The sequence below is a fragment of the Hakea prostrata genome, chromosome 9 (assembly GCF_041222555.1).
Source record: "Hakea prostrata isolate BN-2017 chromosome 9, UWA_Hpros_2, whole genome shotgun sequence".
In the NCBI taxonomy this organism is placed as follows: Eukaryota; Viridiplantae; Streptophyta; class Magnoliopsida; order Proteales; family Proteaceae; genus Hakea; species Hakea prostrata.
This window is the reverse complement of record NC_142608.1, coordinates 62,225,908-62,248,569: the sequence shown is the minus strand read 5'-3', so window position 1 is coordinate 62,248,569 and position 22,662 is coordinate 62,225,908. Positions and strand designations below refer to the sequence as shown.

General features: G+C 36.7%; 1 protein-coding gene across 4 annotated transcripts; it reads right to left on the bottom strand.

The window, feature by feature from the left end:
• Window positions 1-6,510: 6,510 nt before the first annotated feature.
• On the bottom strand, window positions 6,511-15,137 carry LOC149006042 (disease resistance protein L6-like). Of its 4 annotated transcripts, none has more exons than XM_089169485.1 (8): window positions 14,521-15,137; window positions 13,036-14,125; window positions 12,563-12,898; window positions 10,696-12,458; window positions 9,543-9,623; window positions 8,248-8,712; window positions 7,375-7,445; window positions 6,511-7,219 (listed from the first exon to the last, which is right to left on the bottom strand). In XM_089169485.1, exons 1-6 carry the CDS (start codon window positions 15,006-15,008, stop codon window positions 8,586-8,588), a joined length of 3,885 nt encoding a protein of 1,294 aa, XP_089025611.1. In that variant the 5' UTR covers window positions 15,009-15,137; the 3' UTR covers window positions 6,511-7,219; window positions 7,375-7,445; window positions 8,248-8,585. The 4 variants fall into 4 exon arrangements, with proteins under 4 accessions (XP_089025611.1, XP_089025612.1, XP_089025613.1 ...); XM_089169486.1 differs by having other exon boundaries at window positions 8,248-8,434; XM_089169488.1 differs by lacking the exons at window positions 6,511-7,219; window positions 7,375-7,445; window positions 8,248-8,712 and adding exons at window positions 9,966-10,043; window positions 10,123-10,273 and having other exon boundaries at window positions 9,544-9,623.
• Between the last annotated feature and the right edge of the window lie 7,525 nt (window positions 15,138-22,662).

Here is a 22,662-nt window from a genome sequence, read left to right as displayed (position 1 = left end):
GGCTAAGATCTCACATTTCATGATTTATTGGGCAGCAAGATTGAATGCCATGATTTAAAATCCACCAATATCTAATATATTTGCCAACTTTACTCCATATTATCTCTAATAACCAAAATCACATTTTTCCTGAAAAATATAGAAAAATAATTAATTAGCTCTCTTTTAATTAACTAAGTATGAGAAATTAAATCAAATAAATAATGATAAATGCATGCTTATCATCAGTCTATTTCAAGTCGACCATATCACTTCCCAAGGTTCTTATTATTTTTTTTAGCATCACAAAGTGGGTGGAGCATGTTGCCACACACCTCGATATTTTTAATCAGTCTTTACATGCCTGCCTCCATCATTTAAGCTAAAAAGGAGCCAACAAGCATGCTTTTGGAGCATGTTGCATGTTGCAACATACTTCAATATTTTTAATCAGGAAATCTTTACATGCATGCTTCCATCACTTAAATAGAAAAAGGAGCCAACAAGCATGGCATAAACTATCTCCTTATGAAATTTTCTAGATGTGGTTTTGAAAAAGATTTACTAAATAAGAAGGCTTTAAATTTTTTTTTATTCAAATAGATTCTATTTTAAAAAGAAATTACTAAATCTTAAACTTTGTGATAAAATTTTCCGCCCAACTAATATTCTACTATGGACAGCCTAAATTATCCTCAAAGTAATTTTTACTTATTTTATTTTTTTAATTCAATTCCTAAAATAGTTAGACAACTTCAAGTTTGAGATTTTTCAGTAATTATTTTTTTTTCATAATCTACTCTTAAATTGTGTTCATATTAATTTCTCACTAACTACTCTTTCATTTTTTTTTTCTATTTCTTTTTATTTATTTTATTTCATTGAATTTGGGAGTTTATACTATGGGGTTGACTAATAAATGATATAATTTGATATAATTGTTATCAAATGTCATTTCTTACTTGAGGGTAATTTGGGTAGTTTATAGTAGAATATTGATTGAGCAGAAAAAATTCTCACAAAATTTGAGAATCTGGTAATTCTTTTAGGGCCTGTTTGGTTACGCGAATCCAGAGATTTGAAATCTCTGGATTCACAAATGGGAGATTTTTACCTGTTTGGTTGTGTGAATCTCTAGATTCATGAAATCTAGAGATTCACATTTTTACACTAAAAACGTGAATCTGTAGATTTATGGGTATGAGAGGGTGAAATCCAGAGATTTCACCCATACTATCAAAGCGTTAAAGATTTGAACCATAATTCAAAAAATATTTTTTTAGGATAAATCTAGAAATTTCATTCCAAAAATTCAAACTAACCAAACAGTTAATTTTACAAACCATGACTCTAGAGATTTGAAGTCTATAGATTTGAAATCTCTAAATTTTTTAAATCTACATACTCAAGTAACCAAACAGGCCCTTAATCAAAAATAGAATCCATTTGGATATAACTTTTAAAAAACATCTGATCAGGTAAAGCTTCTTCAAAATCAGTCCATTTAGGACATTCTCCCATGATATAATAATAGCTAACACATACTCTCATTGAATACAATTGATAAGATATGTGCGTCTCTTTTCTAAGGACAAGCATTGGTAGATTTCACCAAAATATGTTGACTAGTTTATTACATCTCTTAGAATCATCTGACGGATACGATACGTGATACATATATCTTAAGAGTCCATATCCTCTTCACTCCTACAGTCCCCTATTTCCCACCTTCACACATGGCCAGCCCATGGTACATGAAAACAAATATCTCGTACACGAAGTAGCGAATATATAGTTCCATTGAGCCAGTGAATAAGGATATTGGAGGAGAAGATCCTTGTGGCAACAAGAGATTTTGTTTCATTCTTCGTCGGCAACTAAAGAGAAGATTCTGTTGTGTTATGTCTTCAATGGTTCCCAAAGAAGTTACGCTTCATGACCTTGTATTGTCATTACTTAGGGTGTTTTTAATGAATCTATGCAAATTTTGGATTTAATTTTACAGTGTTGTCTCCAAAGTATTAAAGAAGGATAATTTTCATTTAGACCCCCGGGGGTTTGGTCCAAGTCATTTTTAGTTCAAATAAATGACACTTTGCATCCGCAACCCTTGTGGTATCCAAAACGATTAATTAAGAACAAATTATCACTTTTTTATGACCAAAATACTCTTGCATCTATTCTACCATTAAATTTGAATTATGTAATCACAATTTGATCTAAACATGTGGAAACCAAAAGAGTGAGATATATATATATATATATATATATATATATATATATATATATATATATATATATATATATATATATATATATATATATATATATATATATATATATATATATATATATATATATATATATATATATATGTAAAATAGATAATTTTAAATTTACGTTCAAAGGTTTAATAATTTATAAATTTGAATCCCTCAATTTTGGACAAATACCTTGATGTGTTGTTGTATACAGCTCTGGGAAAACCTAATCCTCAATCGTTCTCTGAGATTTGCTACATATTTGTATGACGAAAAAAAACTAGTAATTGGTATGATGGAGAGAAAAGAAAAATGTTAATAAAAGCCATAATCCAATTCAAAATAATTAAACAATAGTCAGCAATACTGATTAATTCTAAATACACAAAATTAGCTCCGCAATTTGATTTTTTTTTTTTTGGGGGGGGGGTTCTCAAAACATCTCAAAGGTTTCTCCCTTCTTTTGAACAATATATTGAGAATCATAGATGGAGCTGACCAGATTGTTAGGTCTTGAAAGGCCGAGAATTGTAATGAGGAATGGCAACAATCTAACTTTTTATTTTTTTTGTTGAGGCAAGGTGTCGAGGAACGGAAGTTTGAACTCAAGACCTTATTGGACTTACTACCTCTACTTATAGGGTTACCACCAATGTACTATAACTACATCCACAATGATAATGATTCAAATATAAATAACTCATTTTTCTTTCTTAACAATGAAAAAGTACTCGCTTACAATTACCTTGAATATTGATGTTATTTTCCCCTTCTTTTTTCTTTTTTTTTTTTGTTAAGAATATTGATCTAATTTCAAGTGCAATCTAATTTGGACCACCTACTAAAAGAAAATATTGCCAACACAGAGCTGGTCTAGTGATTGAAACCAACACCTCTTAGTGAAAAAGTCGTGGGTTCGACTCTCGCTGAGGCATATTAATATCCCCATCCCCGACTTAATAAAGCCCCTTTGCACCAAAAAAGAAAAGAAAATATTATTGCAACTTAAGAGAGATAATCATTATACTATATTTGAACCCAAAATATACGGCCATCCAATATACTGGAATAGTCAATTACATTTTGGGCTTCTTTTGAATGCAACATCAATCCTATATATATATATTGGTCAAATTCATAATACACACTCTAACGGTTTGTAATTGGACATCTTTTGAATACAACACCAATTCATCACGCTGTCTCTCATTGTTATTTGATTAAACGTGGACATTCGGTTGTACAAAAAAAAAGGGTAAATATCACTTACCACCCCTCTTAGTTGGACAAAGAGGTGTTGGTTTCAACCACTTTTTCAAAACGTTCAACTGCCGAAGGGAGTTCAACTTCGGTGAGGGTGGAAGGAACGGAGCTAGGTTACTCCTTGGGTTTGCTAGGTTGCTTAAATTGTCGAGAGGCCTTGGCAGCCGTCTTAGGAGCTCTAGACGGTCCAGAATCAAGAGTCAAGGATGGAATTACAATATCTTTCTCTACTTTCTTCTTTTGACTCACTTCTTTGAACTCACCCCAAATGGCGGTCAAAGTTCGCTTGTCACTATCTGACTGTTCGACTGGGACAGAGACAGAAGCCTCACGCCTTGAGTCGCCCTTACCGGCGCTATGTTCAGAAGGACCTTCATCAGAAGTCCTAACACTTCTTATCACTAGGGAAATCTGATTCTGGTTTTCGATAGAGAAGAAACTGGAGACGAAAGCAGAAGGAATGAGCAAGACAAATAAAGGATACAAAAGAGTCAATGAACTTACTTGTTCACCAAAGCAGGGAGCGTGAAAGCGAGAAGACTATTGGGGCACAAGGAAGACGACGAAGTTTCGAACCCCAGACAAAGAGAATGAAACAGGCGAAGACAATGAACAACTTTTAAGCACGCAAACCATCAAGAACATGTACGACTAGGATAATTTATAATCGACGATCGTGATCGGGAGACGTTTCGAAAAAGTTTGAACAAATCGAATCAGTACAGACATTTTGAGAAACCGTCGTTTTGATTTCATAAGCAATGATGATTTCGGTTGCAGCAGACATGTGTCGTCACCCCCTGGAAAGAGGAAGACGTTCACGAAACTCGAGAAAAAGCGAGGCAGCAACATTAAATGTGATTCGACATTTGATCATTCAAAATCCTCATTTGATAGTCGGGTCCAGTTCAAACCAGGCCTTCGGAGTTACCCGAACGCTTGGCCTGGGGGGGCTCGTGATACGGGAAAAATCATAGTCGAATCGGGTCCGCCCATGGTTTGACCCCCGACCCCGGTCGAGAAGAAATGAACCGACTCGCATTTGAACGGGCCGAGTTTGAAGGTAACTTGCTGAGGAAGAAACCTGACTCAGTCAACAAGTACGCCCGAATCCGCAATTCTCGGAGTGGACGAATTGTCAAAGAGATGGTTAACGACACTTACGGGAACAAATGATCGTGCTTACTCGGATAACTGCTGCGCTATGATCGTGCTAGTGGAGGAAGTTATCCATTATCTCATCAACGAACTGATCTATCTCTAACGGATCTAATCGTTGAGATCGGACGGTAATCCGAAAAAGGCTCAAATAAATCCAACGAAGGAAATTAGAAGGTAAACACTATATAAGACATGACCTACGTACAAGAAAGGTAACTGAATCGTATTCCCAATATTCGTATTCATACTTCTACTCTATACTCAAGCAAAACCTTTGTGATCAGTTCATCAACTGACTTAGCCATCGGAGGTGGACTCTCGACCCCCATGGTCGGGCCACATCTGACGATTGTTTTGCAGGTCATTCTTCAGTGACCTAAGGGTTGAGCAGATTTTGGACGCATCAATATCATTGCCAACTTGGGCATAATAAATATCTATGCTCCAATTCAAGACAGAGTATTGTAACACAAATTTAGTAGAAAGTAGATATTTGAGGCTTCCTTCTATAGGGTAGATTTGGTGAGATCCTTTATTTTCCAATAGTATTCCCACAATAAAAAATTTTAATTTGTTCCATATTTGAAAAATTATTAATATAAAGAAAACTTGTGTTGTGTCCTTCAAACACAGGCTGGGATTTCTTCGGGTCTTCAACATTACTTAATAGTCTTAATGCTTTACGTCTGACAAAACATTTGAGAGACTAAAGGGGATGGGAAGTTCCTGTTGCAAGATAACTTGGATCACTGACTGGGAATCGGATTCCACCTGAAGGTAGCCTAGCCCATGTTGTGAAGCCTCCAAGAGCCCACTCTTGATGGCCAACACCTACCCACTTCCACCTTCTTGAATTTTAGATCGGGTGAGTTCTTGCATTTTGATACGTACGTACATTCTCCAAGTTTACTAAGTAATGCCAAGGAGATATATTGAAAAGAAAAGGAAAAATATCTATCTTTTCTCTGTAGTTACTCTCTATTGACTCTTTTACTCTCTCTCTTAAAAAACTTCACTTTAGATGCCTCAAAAAAAGTGAACTCTCATCACTCATTCTCCTCGGATATTTTAAAATGCCTAAACAACTTTATAATTAGTTATGGGAGCAATCAGAGAATTGAAGACGTTGACTTAACAGAGAGGGATGGTACCTGAAATATTTTGATCCTCAGGTGTTGCTAGGGTTTGACTCCACCTTCCGCTTTAATTCCTATAACAATTTCTGCAGTTTGCTCCACTTTGAAAATGAAAGAGAACATGAGATTAGGTTAGGGTTTTCCTCTGCTACCATTAGAGGATGAAAGATGATGATGATGGGTGATTTCCAGCAGGAGGAAGGGGGAAGGTGGGGGCAATGGTCACCGACAGGGAGAAGAGGTGTGGTGATTTCCAACGGTGGTGGGTAGTTTCCGACTAGGTGTAGGAAGAAGATTCTCCCTTCACCCACTTAAGTGTTGGGTATGGGAGGGTAACTCGGTCAATTCACTACACCGAAAAGGCATTATGGTCATTTCACATTCAAAATATTAATGACTTAACAAAATCAAACCCAAACTGTGGGTAACTTGTTTTGAAGTGGACCACCAGTAATTTTTGGCACTAAAGTGGAGTGCCTATAGGGTTGGGGGTCACCTGTAAAAATCTCTTAACTATGAAGATGGTAAGCAAAATCGATCTTGAATTCAATATGAGAATTCTAGTATAAACAACTAGTAGTTACAGTTTTTTAGTAACTTAGCTCAATCTTCATTCCTCAGCTATAGCTCAATCTTCATTCCTCAGACTCAATATATTATAGCTGAGTCTTCATTGTTGGTGCTCAACTCCATATATTACAGTAGCTGGATGATGTACAAATTTAAAGGGAAGTCCATTGCTCATTGTTTCAAAGAGTAGTTGGCCCAAACTAATTTCTACTCAATCCATATTGGTCACAAGTGTCTAGCATCTTTTTTTCTACAAAGGCCAGACATAAACAGCATTTCAATGCAGGGAGTTTGAGAGGAAATGGACATCAGAACTTCAAAAAGCTTATCCAGAGGTTATGGCACACATTGTTTTTGGATTCTCTATGTACGCATTTAGAAAGAAAGGAACAAATCTGTTCTTTCAATGAGAGGAAGAACTGTCCTGGCTGGAAAGATATATTTTGACGTGGAGAAAGCTCATTCACGAGATCCCCATCCACGGTGACCCACATATTTGAGCAGCTTCTGGCCAGGATCGAGACTGTATGATAAAGGAAAGTGATCCTCTCATAAACCAACCAAGATATTGCTAGGGTAGCTCATAAACTTGAAGATGATTTCTTTCTTACTCTGAACTGGTCCGGATCAGTTATCAGCTCGGAAATTCAAAGACGATTCCTCACTCATTCTCTCCTTTTAAATGAAAGTATGATGCCACAATGTAGCCTTGCCTGTTGTCATCTCCTCATGTGGCAGTGGCTCATTGCAAACAGTTAAAATATTAGATCATTTATGGAGAAAGTGGAATTGGTATTGAAGTTTGATTGTGGCTTCCCTTCCAGGTAAGTCTGCTGTGTGCCTGAAGACCTGTATATACACCAGCAGATAAGGAGTGATTTCAGGGACACTGAAGGGGAAAAGTGAAAACGACAATGTAGAGGGTCAAGAAGAGAACATGTTTAACTAGTTAAATGAATTGAGAGCTTGTTATTTAAAAATTCACATGGAGGTGATGAGGTTACCTGTTAATCACTGGAACTTCAATTCTAAACAATTGAGCATAGGTGCCTCTAGTTGGAGTTCCTCCCGATACCTACAGGAAAATCACAATGAGTTGAATCATCCTTAATTCCCAATTATTGTAGAAAGCCAACATCGAAAAAGAAAAAAAGAAAAAAAAAATCTCACAATAGATCATCCAACTAATAACAAAAAAGTAGTCACAGTACATAATAAGGAGCATAACAGAGGCAGGTGATATCAATTTGGTCATTTAATAAAATCCATTTGAATATAATCCATCATCCATAGCGTTATAAATCATACTAAAACCAGTTCATACTTGACTCAATCAGAATAATACTCTTTACTTAGATAGGGTCTTCAGAATCTATTCCATTTTTACTTTGGTAACCTCAGCAGGGTCTTCAGAATCTATTCCATTTTTACTTTGATAACCTCAGCAATTTTAATTGAACTAAAGCACCACTCACCTACTCTGTTTGTAGAATTCTGGGTATTTACTCAAGGTAAAATGTTGAAAGTATTGGGGAAAATGTTTATTCAACAGAAAACACAAGGTTTTGGTGTAATTTCTCTTAAACTAAACAGGCCTGATGAATGGTTTGGTTTTCAAAATATGATTCAAAATTCAAAACACTGTATGACAAACACACATAAATGCTAGACAGAAAGACAAGAAAACTTGAAACCAATAGTTAAATTTTTTGGAAGATTAGGTGCATCACTAATAACAATCTTCACTTCAACTTTAAACAAATACATAGGAACAAGCTTGATTTAAAAAAAATAAAGAAGTAAAAAAATTAAACTGTGATCTTTATATAGTCACAAAAAAGGGTTAAGAAACAACTCAAATTTGGAGAAAGGCTAACCTCATTTAGTAACTCTTTGTTCTATTGTTTGATAGGTTCCCTCTCACAGAAGATTTCTGTGTTTAGTGCAGCAACACAATATTCAGCAGGTTCTGTCTCAATTACTTGGAAGTTAACACTTCATATACCTCCCTAAAAAGGAATAGCTTACTCCTCCTCACAAGTTGGTATTATTTCAGAAAATTTGCTGTTTAGACAAGAATAAACACCAGTAATTTATATTGGCACTTGTAAAAATATACTAAGAAAAACAAAATGTGGGGATAAAAGGAAATCAAACATTTTAAAAGCATTGTAAAGCATCTACACGTCAAATACACATCCAAGAGGTTCCTGGGTCATGCCTTAATTGTATCCTCAATAGGAAGGATTTGAATAGGCTTCCTGTACTTCACATCTCCAAGACATACCCTAACAACAGCTGCCCCAACCTTACTCTTGTGGTTTAGTTCCTCACTATGAAAACTGTCCCCCTCCGGCGAAACATGTGAACATGGAAAAAGAAAAAATTAGTAGAGTTACTAAGTAGGGTTATTGAAACTCACAATGAATTTCAATGTATTGACTGCTTTTCACTGTGATGAGTAAAGAATCTAGAAGTGTTTCACAGTACAACTGCCATTAAAACTAAAAGGTCCTGTAGCTTGAATGGTCATACAGTATTAGCTCCTTTTTCTAACATGTGCTGAGTTCCACGCCTAGATAAGGATGTGATGCTAGTGAGATGAATCACATTAAAAGGCAATTTTGGTGGAGTAAAATCAAGGATACAGAAAGGATATATTGGGTCAGCTGAGAAGACCAAACTGCTGACTAGTCTGGCTTAAACACACTTCATTCTCATTACAATGAGTCATTTATTTTATCCAGTTTTTCCTACCCAACTACCAGATTGAGTTGCTGTATATGCATCAATACCTTTCCTAGAGACTGTAAAACTCAGTTGCTTGCTTTTTCAAGGCTAGTTCCAACTGAATCTCAGAAGCCTCAGTTATGGCTTACTGGCAAACTCACTCCCAACACCCAATAATGGATAGTCTTCAAAGAAGTCACTCAGATTTTGGCATCTAGGTTATGTGGTACATAAGATTAATCCCATGATGAAATAAAAGATCCCAACAATAATAAAAGATCAGACTGAATTACATTGAATTGATGCCCATGTCACTTTTCATGCTCTTGTTAGATAGGTTCCCCCCCCCCCCCCCAACCCCCCCAAAAAAAGAAAAGAAATGATTTATTAATGTAGGAGTGCAACTACATCATATAATCTAACAGGGTTTTGCCAAAATTACCTTGAATTGAACACTTCATAGACCTCTGTAACAAGCAATAGATCCCCTTCCTCACAGGTCAATACAACTCCAGTATATATGCTGATCAAACAAAAAGAAACACTAGTGATTTACAGTGCCACCTATATAAAAATGTTAATATAAGAGAATCTGATGATAAAGGAATTAAACTATACAAAAGTATAGTAAAGCATTTAAACTTCAAATGTTAACATAAGAAAATGGGGAGATAAAGGAATCAAAACTATACAAAAGCATTGTAAATCATTTAAACTTCATGTACAAATCAAACAGGTTCCCAAGTTACTCCTCAATTGTATCCTCCATAGAAAGGATGTGAACAAACTTCCCACACTTCACAACTGGCAACTAATGAATAGAAGAAACATCCCCAAGATGTAGCCTAAAATTAACTAGAACAACCTTATGCATTTCGATCTGTCGTTCCTCACATTGATCATCACCAACGAGTATGCTATTTCTGTTCCCTCATTTCTTCCCCTGTACAATTTATATGTCATGAGATTTCATGGGAGCATCCTAACCTTATATATCAAAAATTAGGACTAGAGGGAATAACCTTGATTAGAATTGTATGTCTCGGGAAGTCTGGAAGATGCCCATTTACATTATAGGATTCATGGAAACCAGAGTTGTCATCATTTGCAGCTTCACCAACATCAAGACAGTTTGGAGACTTTTCATTTTAAATATTTCTGTTCCTTCATTTCCTGTCAATGAACTAAAGTGTGAGATGCAAGATTCTAAGTGGAATAAAGCCATGCAAAACTTATTAGTATCACCTTGCTGAAATTTGATGTTGTCTTCACAAAACTCCAATTTATGTAGTAGATTTGTCATAAAACCATTTTGCCTTGCTCTAAAACTCCTCATTCATTCTTGCATAAGCATGAACTGGGGTGGCGCCCTATCTTGTTTAGTCATTGAAAATTTTCATTTTTTCCCTTTTTAAAAAAATATTCTTATACATGGAAACAGGTGGAGCCTACAAACTTATTCTATAAATGGGGAGTTTTTCTTTTGAAAAACATGCACGTGCATGATATAAGGCAAATCCTTACCAAAAATCAAAAGGAATACAATGCAAATTGATTGCCCAAAACAAAGAATAATAGACGAACTGTTATTTTACCTTCTTGGACGTTCAATATCGGGTAGATGCTTGCATCCTTCAATAGATACCGTCTTCAAGTTCTTCAAGCTTTTTGGTAAGCTTTTCAAGGAGGGGCACTGCTTAATGCGCAGAGTCTTTAAGCTTTTCAATCTTTCAAGACCATTAATCTCAATTAGATTGTCGCACGAACTTATTTCAAAATCTTCCAAGCACTTCAATCCGTCGAGGCCAAGAATTTTAGGTAACTTGTGACATGCTTCAATCCATATAGTCCGCAACTCCTTCAAGTTTGAAAGATCCGGTAATGTTTCCAAGGAGGAACAATCATCAATGCGCAGATTCTTTAAGCTTCTCAATCGGGCGAGATCGTGAATCTGAACTAGATTGGAGCAGTCATTTATTTCCAGGTTTTGCAAGGACTCTAACGTGTGGAGTCGAAGGATTTGGGATAACTCGTGAAATCCCTCGATGGTTAAATACCATAACTTTTTCAAGTTGGAAAGATCTGGTAATATTTCCAAATTCTTGCAAAATCTCAGATTTAGTGCTTGCAAGGACTCCAATTCGTCAAGGCCTCGAATCTCCGATAACTTGCAGCACGGACCAATATCCAATTCCCTTAGCTCTTTTAAGTTAGAAAGATTGGGTAATATTTCCATCGAGCAACAATTGAAGATATCTAAATTCCTCAGGTTCTTCAAAGTTGAGATATCATCCGGTAACGTTCTCAATGATGGGGCCTCAATAGATAATTTTTGTAAAGAGTCATAGCCCTCAAGGCGCTCAATCTCGGTTATTTCTTGGCCGAACAGAAAGTGTAGCTCCCTCAGCCGTTTCGAGTCCCTCATATATGGTACTTTCTTGAGCAATTTGCAACCAGATATATGCAGCATCTCAAGAGAATCCATCCCTTCACCTTCAAAACTTGAGATGTCAGTCAAAGAAATGCTTAAGCACAGTAGTTTTTTGGAAGAACTCAATTTTGGTAACTTTTTCAATGACGCACACTTCCAGATTTCAAACTGCTCCAAAGACTCCAATTCTTCGTTGGCACCTTCGATCTTTTCCAGGCTGCTGCAATCAACAAGCTTTAATGTCCTTAGATTTCTCAAGCATCCTCCTGATGCAATTGATAGCTTTACCAATGAAGGGCAATCGGAAACATTTAGGCTTCTCAAACTTGACGGAAGATATGATACGTGTCTAACTGAATCGCAATGTCCAACTGACAATCTGGTCAAACTTGAAAGGGAACCCAACAATATGATTTGAAGTGAGCGGCACTCACTGAATTCTAGGGTGGTCAAACTTGAAAGGGAATCTAACATTATGTTTTGAAGTGAGTGGCACCTACTGAATACAAGGGTGGTCAAATGTGGGGGAAGACTAAGAATATCTTGAAGCAGATAACAACCACAAAAACTAACTCTAGTCAAGCTTGATGGGAGAATTAGGAGCTCGCAGTTGCAAGTTATGTCCAACGTTGTCAAGGATGTCATTTGATCCAAATTATCTGGTACCATGTTCAAAGACCAACACCCAAATAGAATGAGTGTCTTAAGAGATGTCAACTCACAGATTGGGAGATCCACCACCTTTCCGCAGTTCTTCATATCTAAAGCGACCAAATTCTTGAGATGACCAATAGATGGGTCAACCCTAACCAAATTATAACAATTTGTCAGACTCAATACCTCCAAAAGTGGATTTCCTGAAAAGTCAGGTGTGCCACATAGCATGCTGCAATACTCAAGTTTAAGAACTTTCAGTTTTTCTGCCATCTGCAAAATAGTAATTGAAAGAAAGAATATTCAAAATTGCTTTTTCTTTAAATGCTTGCTTGAAAATTCAAAAAATTAAATAGAAAAGAGTGGGAGAGAGAAACCTTGATATAGTCCCAACCAATCCAACCCTCAGTGATCTGACTGTATGATAGATCAAGAACAACTAGTTTTCTTGGACAAAAGTTTGTTAGTGCAAATCGTCTAAAAAATCCTCTCCAAATAAGTTGTCTTAGTTTTGAAGAAGAGTTGTCAGCGCATCCTTTCCAACTAAGCCATCTCAATTCTGAAAAGGAATTTCTACACTTACCCAAGATTTGTGTACCTCCAAGTTTGAGTAATCTTAATTCAGCCATTGCATCAAGGCCCTCAATGATCGAACGTTCATCATTTGATTCACATTTGAAGTCAATAGTGAGTCCTAAACACTTGTTTGTTCCCTGCAAAAGAAATGACTTCCAATTTAAATGTTAAAATTAAATTATTATAAGAAGTCCCACCCCCAAAATTAGTAAAGCCCTCAAATAATTGATTTGCATAATCATCACAAAGATAACAATATACATTGAATACATACCTTCTGTCCGACAATTACATCCAAGACTTCCTCTTTAGACCATATTCGACTACGTTCCTCCGGCTTTGTACTCTCTCGATGAACGATGCATCTCCCAAGATCTCGGAGCACATCATGCATCCTCAGTTCATCATTTTCATTAATCGTTATCAAGGACTTTGCACAAAGAATATCAAGTCCTTTATGAGGGAAAAAACCATAGCTTTCCCATATGTAACATACAATATTTATTTTCATGCCGATAAAGAAACATGCTGTATCAAGAAACATTTGTTGCTCTGAATTTTCTAATCCATCGTAACTTATTTTCAATCTTTTCATAACATCACTGTTAGGAACCTTTTGCAATTCCTTCAACGTGTCTTTCCATATTAATTCATTCTTTAAAAATAAAGATGAACCTATAACTTTAAGAGCTAAGGGAAGCCTTCCAATAATTTCTACCATTGCTTTTGAAAGGTTCAAATACTCTCCTAGTGGCTGGTCACTTTTAAATGCGTAACGGCTAAAAAGTTTGAGAGAATCATCTAAATTCATCACACCGGGCTCATAAATCTCAGCTTTTCGGGAAGTTAAAATATCTTTATCCCTACTAGTGATAATGATCTTGCTTCCAATACCAAACCATCCACCATCTCCAATTAAGGATTCTATGTGACTATCTTTATCCACATCATCAAGAATGAGCAGAACTTTCTTTTGACATAGTCTTTGCTTGATCACTTTAATTCCACTATCCACATCAATAATATTTTGAATCCCATCTTTTAGGATAGTTTTGATAAGCATGTTTTGTAGATAGGGAATCCCAAATTTTTTAAAATTCTCTCGAACATCTTCAATGAATGCATATTCTTCAAATTCAGTAAGAACTTTATTCCAGACAGCCCTGGCAATGGTTGTCTTCCCAATTCCACCGAAACCATAGATCCCCACAATTTTTGTGACCTTAGATGTAATCTCTAATAGTTCCACCACTTTTTCTATATGAGATTTGATTCCAACTAGGTCGTCGGCAACATGCACAAGTCTCTTGTTCAATTTATTTGAAACTATTGTAACAATTTCTTTTACTAAAGCCCCTTCATGCCTGTATAATTCAAACAAGACAATTATAAAAACATAGGTGATTGATAACCTTCACAAGGAAAAGAATGAAAAGAAAATTTTCATATAAAATAAAACCAGAAGTGAATTATGAGAATTGATGTATATTATGCAAGTTCCATTATGTGATTCAATCTCGGCATTATTTTTTCATCAAAATTCTTCACAAAGATAAAAAAGAATAGCAAATAGGGTAAAGAAAAATTATGAACAATATTTCACATATTTTTCTCTCTTAACCCTAAAATTCTTTCTCGGGTAACTCTAAACCCAGATTATTCTTCATTCATCGATCCAAACCCCATGCTGACCAACCTTATTATAAATTCATATAGGAGAATTATATAGAATTTAACAAAATGAAAGTATTGCACTTACAAGCTTTCCTTTAAATGTCGTCCATCCAATTTCCCTATCTCTTGCAAAACATCTCGCCACTCTTGCACTGTTTCCTTGTTGACTTTTTTTGGGTGTTCCTCATCGAAGGCCTTTGCATATTCCCCAGTCTGGTTTCGCACGTTCGTCGGTTCAATTTTGTAGAAAATTGGCAATACGATCTGGCCCCTTGTTCTTCTGCATTCAGATATCTTCTTAAGCTCATTAAGGCACCATTTGCTACACCCATAGTTCATTGAGAAAATGGGAATAGAGATTATTGATTGTTGGATTGCCGCAAGTAAATTCGAAGCAATCTCTTTTCCCGGTTCCAATTCTTCAGCATCTCTAAATGTTCGAATTCCAACTCTATCTAAAGCATGGTAGAGGTGATCGGCAAAACCAGTACGAACATCGTTGCCATGAAAGCTCAAGAACACTTCATAACTGAAATTAGAAGAAGAAGAAGCTTGTTGAGAAGATGAAGGCATTATGAAACTGATTGCTTGATTGAGAATAGGAAAACTGGTAAGAGTTCTGTAAACTTCAGATCTGAAGCTCTGAAATGGAAAATGCGAGTGAATGGCCAGTAATCATAAATCTTCAAGCAAAGTAGAGCAACTCACATGCATCCGTGCTTAATTAGTTTTCCTAGGAGTTCTCACCATTCTTATTACTTAATTATATTTTTTTATTTATATATACTTCTTTACTTATATTTCTCGTTGAACATGCAAAGTCAGTTGGGCATATACTAATGCTATTTGATCAAAAGTATCGTTTGTATTTTTATTGAATTTTAATTAATCATTTTTTATAATTATATCTTAAACATTTAGAATAAATCTATTGCAACTTGCAAGAGAATCTTAACCACTGATTGGACACTTCCTACGGCTAAACAGCTTAACATAAAAAAGTAATAGACAAGCGAAAATGCCAATGCAGGTTGCTTTGAAGACTGAAGAGGTGCCAAGCTAAATCTCATTAATTAAGATGAAGATCGCATGAAAAACTGGCATCTATAGAAATTAGAGCTACGCAAAAACTATTCACATGCATTTGTTTTTTATTTGTAATTTTAAATTCATATTTCTCGATTAGCATGTCGAATTATTGGGTGGAGCAGGTTACATAATTTTGCTTGGGTAGTGCACCTTAAATGTGCATGACTATCAAGTAGAAATTTCGACCGTTCGATCCGATATTTCGGTCGAGATTTTGATTTCGACCGTTGAATTTCGAAAGTTGAGATCAAAATTTCAACCGAAATTCCGATCTGACTTCCTGAAATGCTTGGCTTGATGGTCATGCGCATGACCCAAGAAAGGTCGTACTCTTCAATATTCTTGATCTATAGACGACTGCCTCCATCTCTTTAACATAATAATAATAATAAAAGATAATTAAAAAAAAAGTCAACTATCATGGTTTAAACTATGTCAACCATGTCTCATAAAAGACAGAAAAACGTATCTCATTATACAATATGATACTATCTATTACATATTCAGATTGAGTACGATATTTATCAGTACTTCTCCTTTTTCCTAAGGACAGTCATTGATAGATTGCACCAAAATGTACTAGCTAGTACGATACATCTCCTAAAATCATCTGATAAATATGATACTTAATACCTATGTCTTAAGAGTCCATATCCTCTTCACCCATGCAAGTCGTCCCCTATTTCTTCACCCTGACACATGAAGTAGTTAATATGTGAAAATGATTGTGACATTCATTCAATAATTGAGTGAAGACATGTTTTTTTTTTGGTATAAAGAGTGAAGACATGTTAAGCTATGGTCTAGTGTTAAGAACAAACAAAAACTCCTAAAAACTTGCTAATTAAGTTATGGATCTGAATCATTTTTTCTTTTTGGTCAAAGGAGCTGAATCATTGGAGACAAAGACCGGATGAATTGCTGTCATCCATAGAAATTAATGCTACGCAAAACCATTCACATGCATATTATGGTACTTCCCAAGGTTCTTATTATTTTTTTATCAATTAGCATCGCGAAGTGATACACACCTCGATATTTTTAATCAGCGAATCTTTACAAGCTTGCCTCCATCACTTAAATAGAGAAAGGAGTCAATAAGCATGGTTTAAACATTTATGAAAAACATTTACCTTGGGAAAAGGCTTTAAATTTTTTTTTATTCAAATAGATTTTATTTTAAAAAGAAATTACTAAATCTTAATTTTTACACAACTAATATTCTACAATGGACAACTCAAATTATCCTCAAAGTAAAATTTTACTTTTTTAATTAATTTCTTTCCTAATTCAATTCTTAAAAGTAGTTAGACAATTTCACGTTTGAGAATTTCAGTAATTCATTCCTAAGAGTTAGTTACTAGCATTCAAAATTATTTTTTCATAATCTACTCTTAAAATTCTTTTAGAATAATTTCTCATTGACTCCTTCATTTTTGTGCTATTTTTATTTTATTTTTTGAATGACAATTTATATTAGCGGGTGGGGAGGGGACTCCTCTAATATATATATTTTTTAATAATGAATATAATTTGATGTTGATTTAAAAAAGATATAATCTGATGTAATTGTTATTCAAATGGCATTTCTTACTTGAAGGTAATTTAGATAGTTTATAATAGAATATTGATTGGATAGGAAAAATTATCACAAAATATGAGATTTTGTAATTATTTTCAAAAATAAAATCTATTTGAACAATCTTTTTTTAAATACATCTTATTAGATAAAGCTTCTTCAAAATCAGTCAAAGAATTCTCCCATGATATAATACTAGCTAATACATATTCATATTGGATACAATTGATACGATATTTGGCTCTTTTTCTGTATTTTTTCCTTGAGGACATCCATTGGTAGATTTCACCAAAATATATGATACATCTCCTAGAATCATTTGATAGATACGGTACTTGATACCTATATCTTAAGAGTCCATATCTTCTTCACCCTTGGAGTCCTCATATTCCCCCACCTTCACACATGGCCTTAACCCATGGTACATGAAAATAGATATCTTGCATATTGGTAGCGAATATGTGAAATTGATATTCTTTCAATACTATTGCGTCTAGAACTTCTTTGAGGGCCGGATGTTGAGATGACCTCCTTAAGAGCTCTCCAGCCAAGTGGAATAACTGGGAGGCCTGCACACACAAAGAAAGCAAGAACGGTCTAGCCAAGTTTTGGCCGGGGAACCGCCTCCTACGCCCAAGTCAGCCTAGGCAACAATAAAAGTTCTTTAGAGAGTTCTCAAGAACGTAATGAGTAATTACTTAGATGAAGTTCTCGTACCTTTCTCCATGTGGGAGATGGGTTTATATAGAGGTTACCTGGAGGTGGCGTTTCCTTGAGTTTCGGATCGACGGTTTGGTGAGTGAGTGGAGTATCTTTGGAATAACGGCTCCTTCTTTGTCGGACTAGATAGAGCCGTTATCTGATGACTCATCTCCCCAATTCTCGGAACGGCTCTTACTGAGTAGTTATCTGTAACTAACTCTCTTGACCTGGCCGTCTTCTTCAACGTCTCTCTTGGACTTAGTCCAAATGGGCTTCTTGAGCTTATTCCGTGCATGTTCCCTGAAGGGGTGAATATGCTTCCTCCCAAGGGGGTTTTCTATGCCTCTCAAGGGAGAATAATATTCCTCCTGAGTCTTCAGAATAATCATGTCTCGAGGGGGTTTTCTGTGCCTCTCAAGGGAGAACACTATTCCTCCTGAGTCTTCAGAATAATCATGTCCCGAGGGGGTTTTCTGTGCTTCTCAAGGGAGAACACTATTCCTCCCGAGCATGCAGAAGACACATGTTCCGAGGGGTATGTGTTTTACTCCAGAAGGGATTCTCAGAATCCTCCTAAGAGGACTTCCCTTAAGAAGACTTCTCTATCCCGAGTGGGGGTGTACTGTCACGACCCCAGTTGTCACAGGCTTGGTGGGGCCCTCATTATGGACATTTAACTAGGGCGCGTGACAGTTCATTCCTTAAAATAAACCTGTTTTTAACTACTAAAACCAGACTAAACATTCTTTAGAACAAACAAACAACCTGTCTGATAATTTGACTCATACACATATGTACACAGTCTAAAGTCCTGTTATACTTACATTTGACCTTACAACAGTACTTTACTAGTAAAGTACATACAGTCTCAAAGAAATATATACATTCACAGTTCATTCAAACTAACATTAGTTGCAACAAAAAGAAAATATTCCCATCTTCAACTTTAAAGGTACTGTCAAGTAGCAGCACCCTTGCCCTTATCGCGTGTCTGAGGACCTGTCAACATTTTCAATAATGAGCTTTGCGGCCCAGTAAGCAATATAGCCAACCATGTAAGTAAGTCAGGCAGTTCATCATGCATCAATAATCATATAACATCATACATTCCAATTTTTCCTTTCGTTTTCCTTTTCCATTATCCTTTTCCTGCTCATTTTTCCTTTTCTTTTCTTTTTCCTTTTTCCTTTTTCTTTTACTTGCATTTCAGTTATCTGACATTATAGTCTTGTGCCTAGGCAAATCCAGAGGATGCACATATCTCTTCACCACCGAAGTGGCTTCTGTCTCTTCACCACCGAAGTGGCTTCGTCTCTTCACCACCGAAGTGGCTTCAGTCTCTTCACCACCGAAGTGGCTTCGTCTCTTCACCACCGAAGTGGCTTCTGTCTCTTCACCACCGAAGTGGCTTCAGTCTCTTCACCACCGAAGTGGCTTCTGTCTCTTCACCACCGAAGTGGCTTCTAGGCACAAGGCCTTGCACACCTCGTGGATTGCCATCGGCACAGACTCAATCTTTTCACTTTTCAGTCTTACTTCATGCCTTCCCATTTGGGTACATAAGTACCAGGACTTACAGAAGCCATTACATTTTATTCCTTTTTCTTTTACTCTTTTCATCTTCAATTCCAGTATTGTATTACCATGCTCTGCCCATTTCAATCTACATTTTTCATTTCAAGCATCATTTACTATCATATGAGTAAAGCTGGACATAGCTCCATACAAGTCAATCATTTAAACATGACAGCACGATATCATTCAATCTCATCTGAACACAGTTCATGATATTCCATCATTTCCATATGAGCACATGATACTTTACATTTACCATGCATAAACATTCTTGCAAATTCATGCTTAACAGTTCAAGAACACTATTAACATTTCATTCAAGCAGTTCAATCACCTCATTAAGTTGTCATCCAATCCCATGCATTTTGTTCAATACACAAACACACATATATCATGCACCTTCCATATATTGCATCAATGAATAAATAAAATAGCTTTTATGTTATCATGTGCATGCTACATATCTATTAAAGGAAACACCCACTTATCATACATAGGTTGGTCAATATTACTTACCTGTCCTGGTTCCATGTGTGTGTGATTTGACCCTGATTCTGATAAAACCGCTTTCCCTTCGGTATTCCGAACAATTACTGGCTATTTCGAAAGCGTAGGAACCAACGGTAGACTTTCCCCTTTTATTTTATTTTATTTTCTCTCTCCTACTTTCTCTCTCCTCCCCACGGTTTTCCTCTCTTCTTTCTTGTCTTCCTCTTCTCTCCCCACTCCTTCTCTCTCCTCTAGGCTTTCTCCTCTTTCCTTTTCTCTCCCTCTCTCTCTTCTCCACGTTCTCCCCTGTTCCTCAACTTCACCTCACACACAACTCACCTCTCCCAACTCTACCCTCTCTCTCCTTTAATGACCTCACCCACTTTCTCTTTCTCTTTCTTATGCTAGCTCTCTCTCTCACCTTAACTCCTACACGTTTCTGAAATCTAAAATCTTCAATCTTCTCTTCTGAATCTTCTTTAATGGCTTCTTCTTTTGTTTCCTTCCTTCTCCACTCTTTCTCTCTCCTTTCTTACTCCTCTTCTCTTGCTTCTCCCCTACGCAACAATCCATCTTCCCCTTTAAGTTTCCTTAGTCGGTCCTCTTAAGTCGGTTGGGTAAATAATATAATATATATATAATATATATAATAAATATTATATATATATATATATATATATATATATATATATATATAATACATATATAAATATTAAATGGCTAATGGGCTTTATTATGGGCTTGTGGGCCCGCTGTAATATCTTATGCAGGGCCCACTTTCAGGTGCTAATATTCATACCTCTAGGTCCAGAAATTTACGCTGATCATTTCCTCGCTTTCGGTTCAGTCTAATTCCACTGTTGTGGGACCCACAAACGATGTCTGACCTCGACCCAATATCAATTGGATCTAGCCTCATTTAAACTATCATTTAACTATACTCAAATCATTTAATTAAACCGTCAAATCAATTATCGAATCCGTTAATAATCTTAAAGACTGACACATTCACACACGATAATAACATAATAATATAAAAAGACACGGGGCATAACATGTACGTTCGTCTCGGGGGGGCCCTCAGGCTATATTTTCTCCACAACAGAGCCCCCCATTCCGTGCGATCGGTTTCCCGAGTGTATGGAATGCTTTTCTCACACCTCTTTGAAGGTTTTTTCTTTTGAAGAAATTCCAATGCGTCGTCTTGAATGATAGCCATCATTTCTCTAAAGTCTTGTTGAGTCAAGAAACCCCCAGCCGGGTTCTCCGAGAGATGCCATTGCCTTTATTAAGGGTGTCATGCTCTTCAAGCCGTTCCGCCCACTTGACCCTTGACTTTACCGAGCCTCCTGAAGAAGAAGAAACTAGAGATAGCTTTGGGAAGAAGACTTCAATAGTTCGGGAAACTCCAAAAATTGAGCGAGAAGCAAACATGGTTGAGGTGATCCTTTGTCCTCTCGAGAAACAAGATCGATCTCTTTTATTGTCTTTTGAAGAAAAAATTGAATTTTGTTTTGCTTCCTTGCTTTCTGTAATATTTCGTAGAAAATTAGCTTGTAATCATCTACGTATTACTGAGGCATTAGGCTTTTATATCTCCCGATTATCTTCCCGATTCACTCCCCTAGCGGAATGCCTTAGAGGTTATGATGCGTTGAGTACTCCTGATCCTTTATTCCAGATGGTCTGCCCGAATAGGGTCCCGAATGAAGGTCTTGGAGATAATTGTATCTTATGTGAACTTTCTTGGTCTTTCATAAGAGATGGAGAAATTCTCCCGAGTGGCTACCCAAGTGAGGTCCCGAGTGTGACGCCTTTGAGAAATTCCATCTCATGAGAGCCTTACTTAGACTTTCATGAGAAGTGGAGAAATTCTCCCGAGTGGCTATTCGAGTGAGGTCCCGAGTGTGACGCCTTTGAGAAATTCCATCTTATGAGAGCCTTACTTAGACTTTTATGAGAAGTGGAGAAATTCTCCCGAGTGGTTACTCGAGTGAGGTCCCGAGTGTGACGCCTTTGAGAAATTCCATCTTATGAGAGCCTTACTTAGACTTCATGAGAAGTGGAGAAATTCTCCCGAGTGGCTACCCGAGTGAGGTCCCGAGTGTGACGCCTTTGAGAAATTCCATCTTATGAGAGCCTTTCTTAGACTTTCATGAGAAATGGAGAAATTCTCCCGAGTGGCTACCCGAGTGAGGTCTCGAGTGTGACGCCTTTGAGAAATTCCATCTTATGATAGCCTTTCTTAGACTTTCATGAGAAGTGGAGAAATTCTCTCGAGTGACTACCCGAGTGAGGTCCTGAGTGTGACGCCTTTGAGAAATTCCATCTTATGAGAGCCTTTCTTAGACTTTCATGAGAAGTGGAGAAATTCTCCCTAGTGGCTACTCGAGTGAGGTCCCGAGTGTGACGCCTTTGAGAAATCCCATCTTATGAGAGCCTTTCTTAGACTTTCATGAGAAGTGGAGAAATTCTCCCGAGTGGCTACTCGAGTGTGACGCCTTTGAGAAATTCCATCTTATGAGAGCTTTTCTTAGACTTTCATGAGAAGTGGAGAAATTCTTCCGAGTGGCTACTCGAGTGAGGTCCTGAGTGTGACGCCTTTGAACTCTCTTGGGTTCTTCGTTGATTTGAAGACCGCTCCTGGGTTCTTAAGCTTGTTAAGAACTCTCCTGGGCTCTTCTTAAAAGGTGGGGAAATTCTCCCGAATGGCTACCCGAGTGAGGTCCCGAGTGTAACGCCTTTGAACTCTCTTAGGTTCTTCGTTGATTTGAAGGGCGCTCCTGGGTTCTT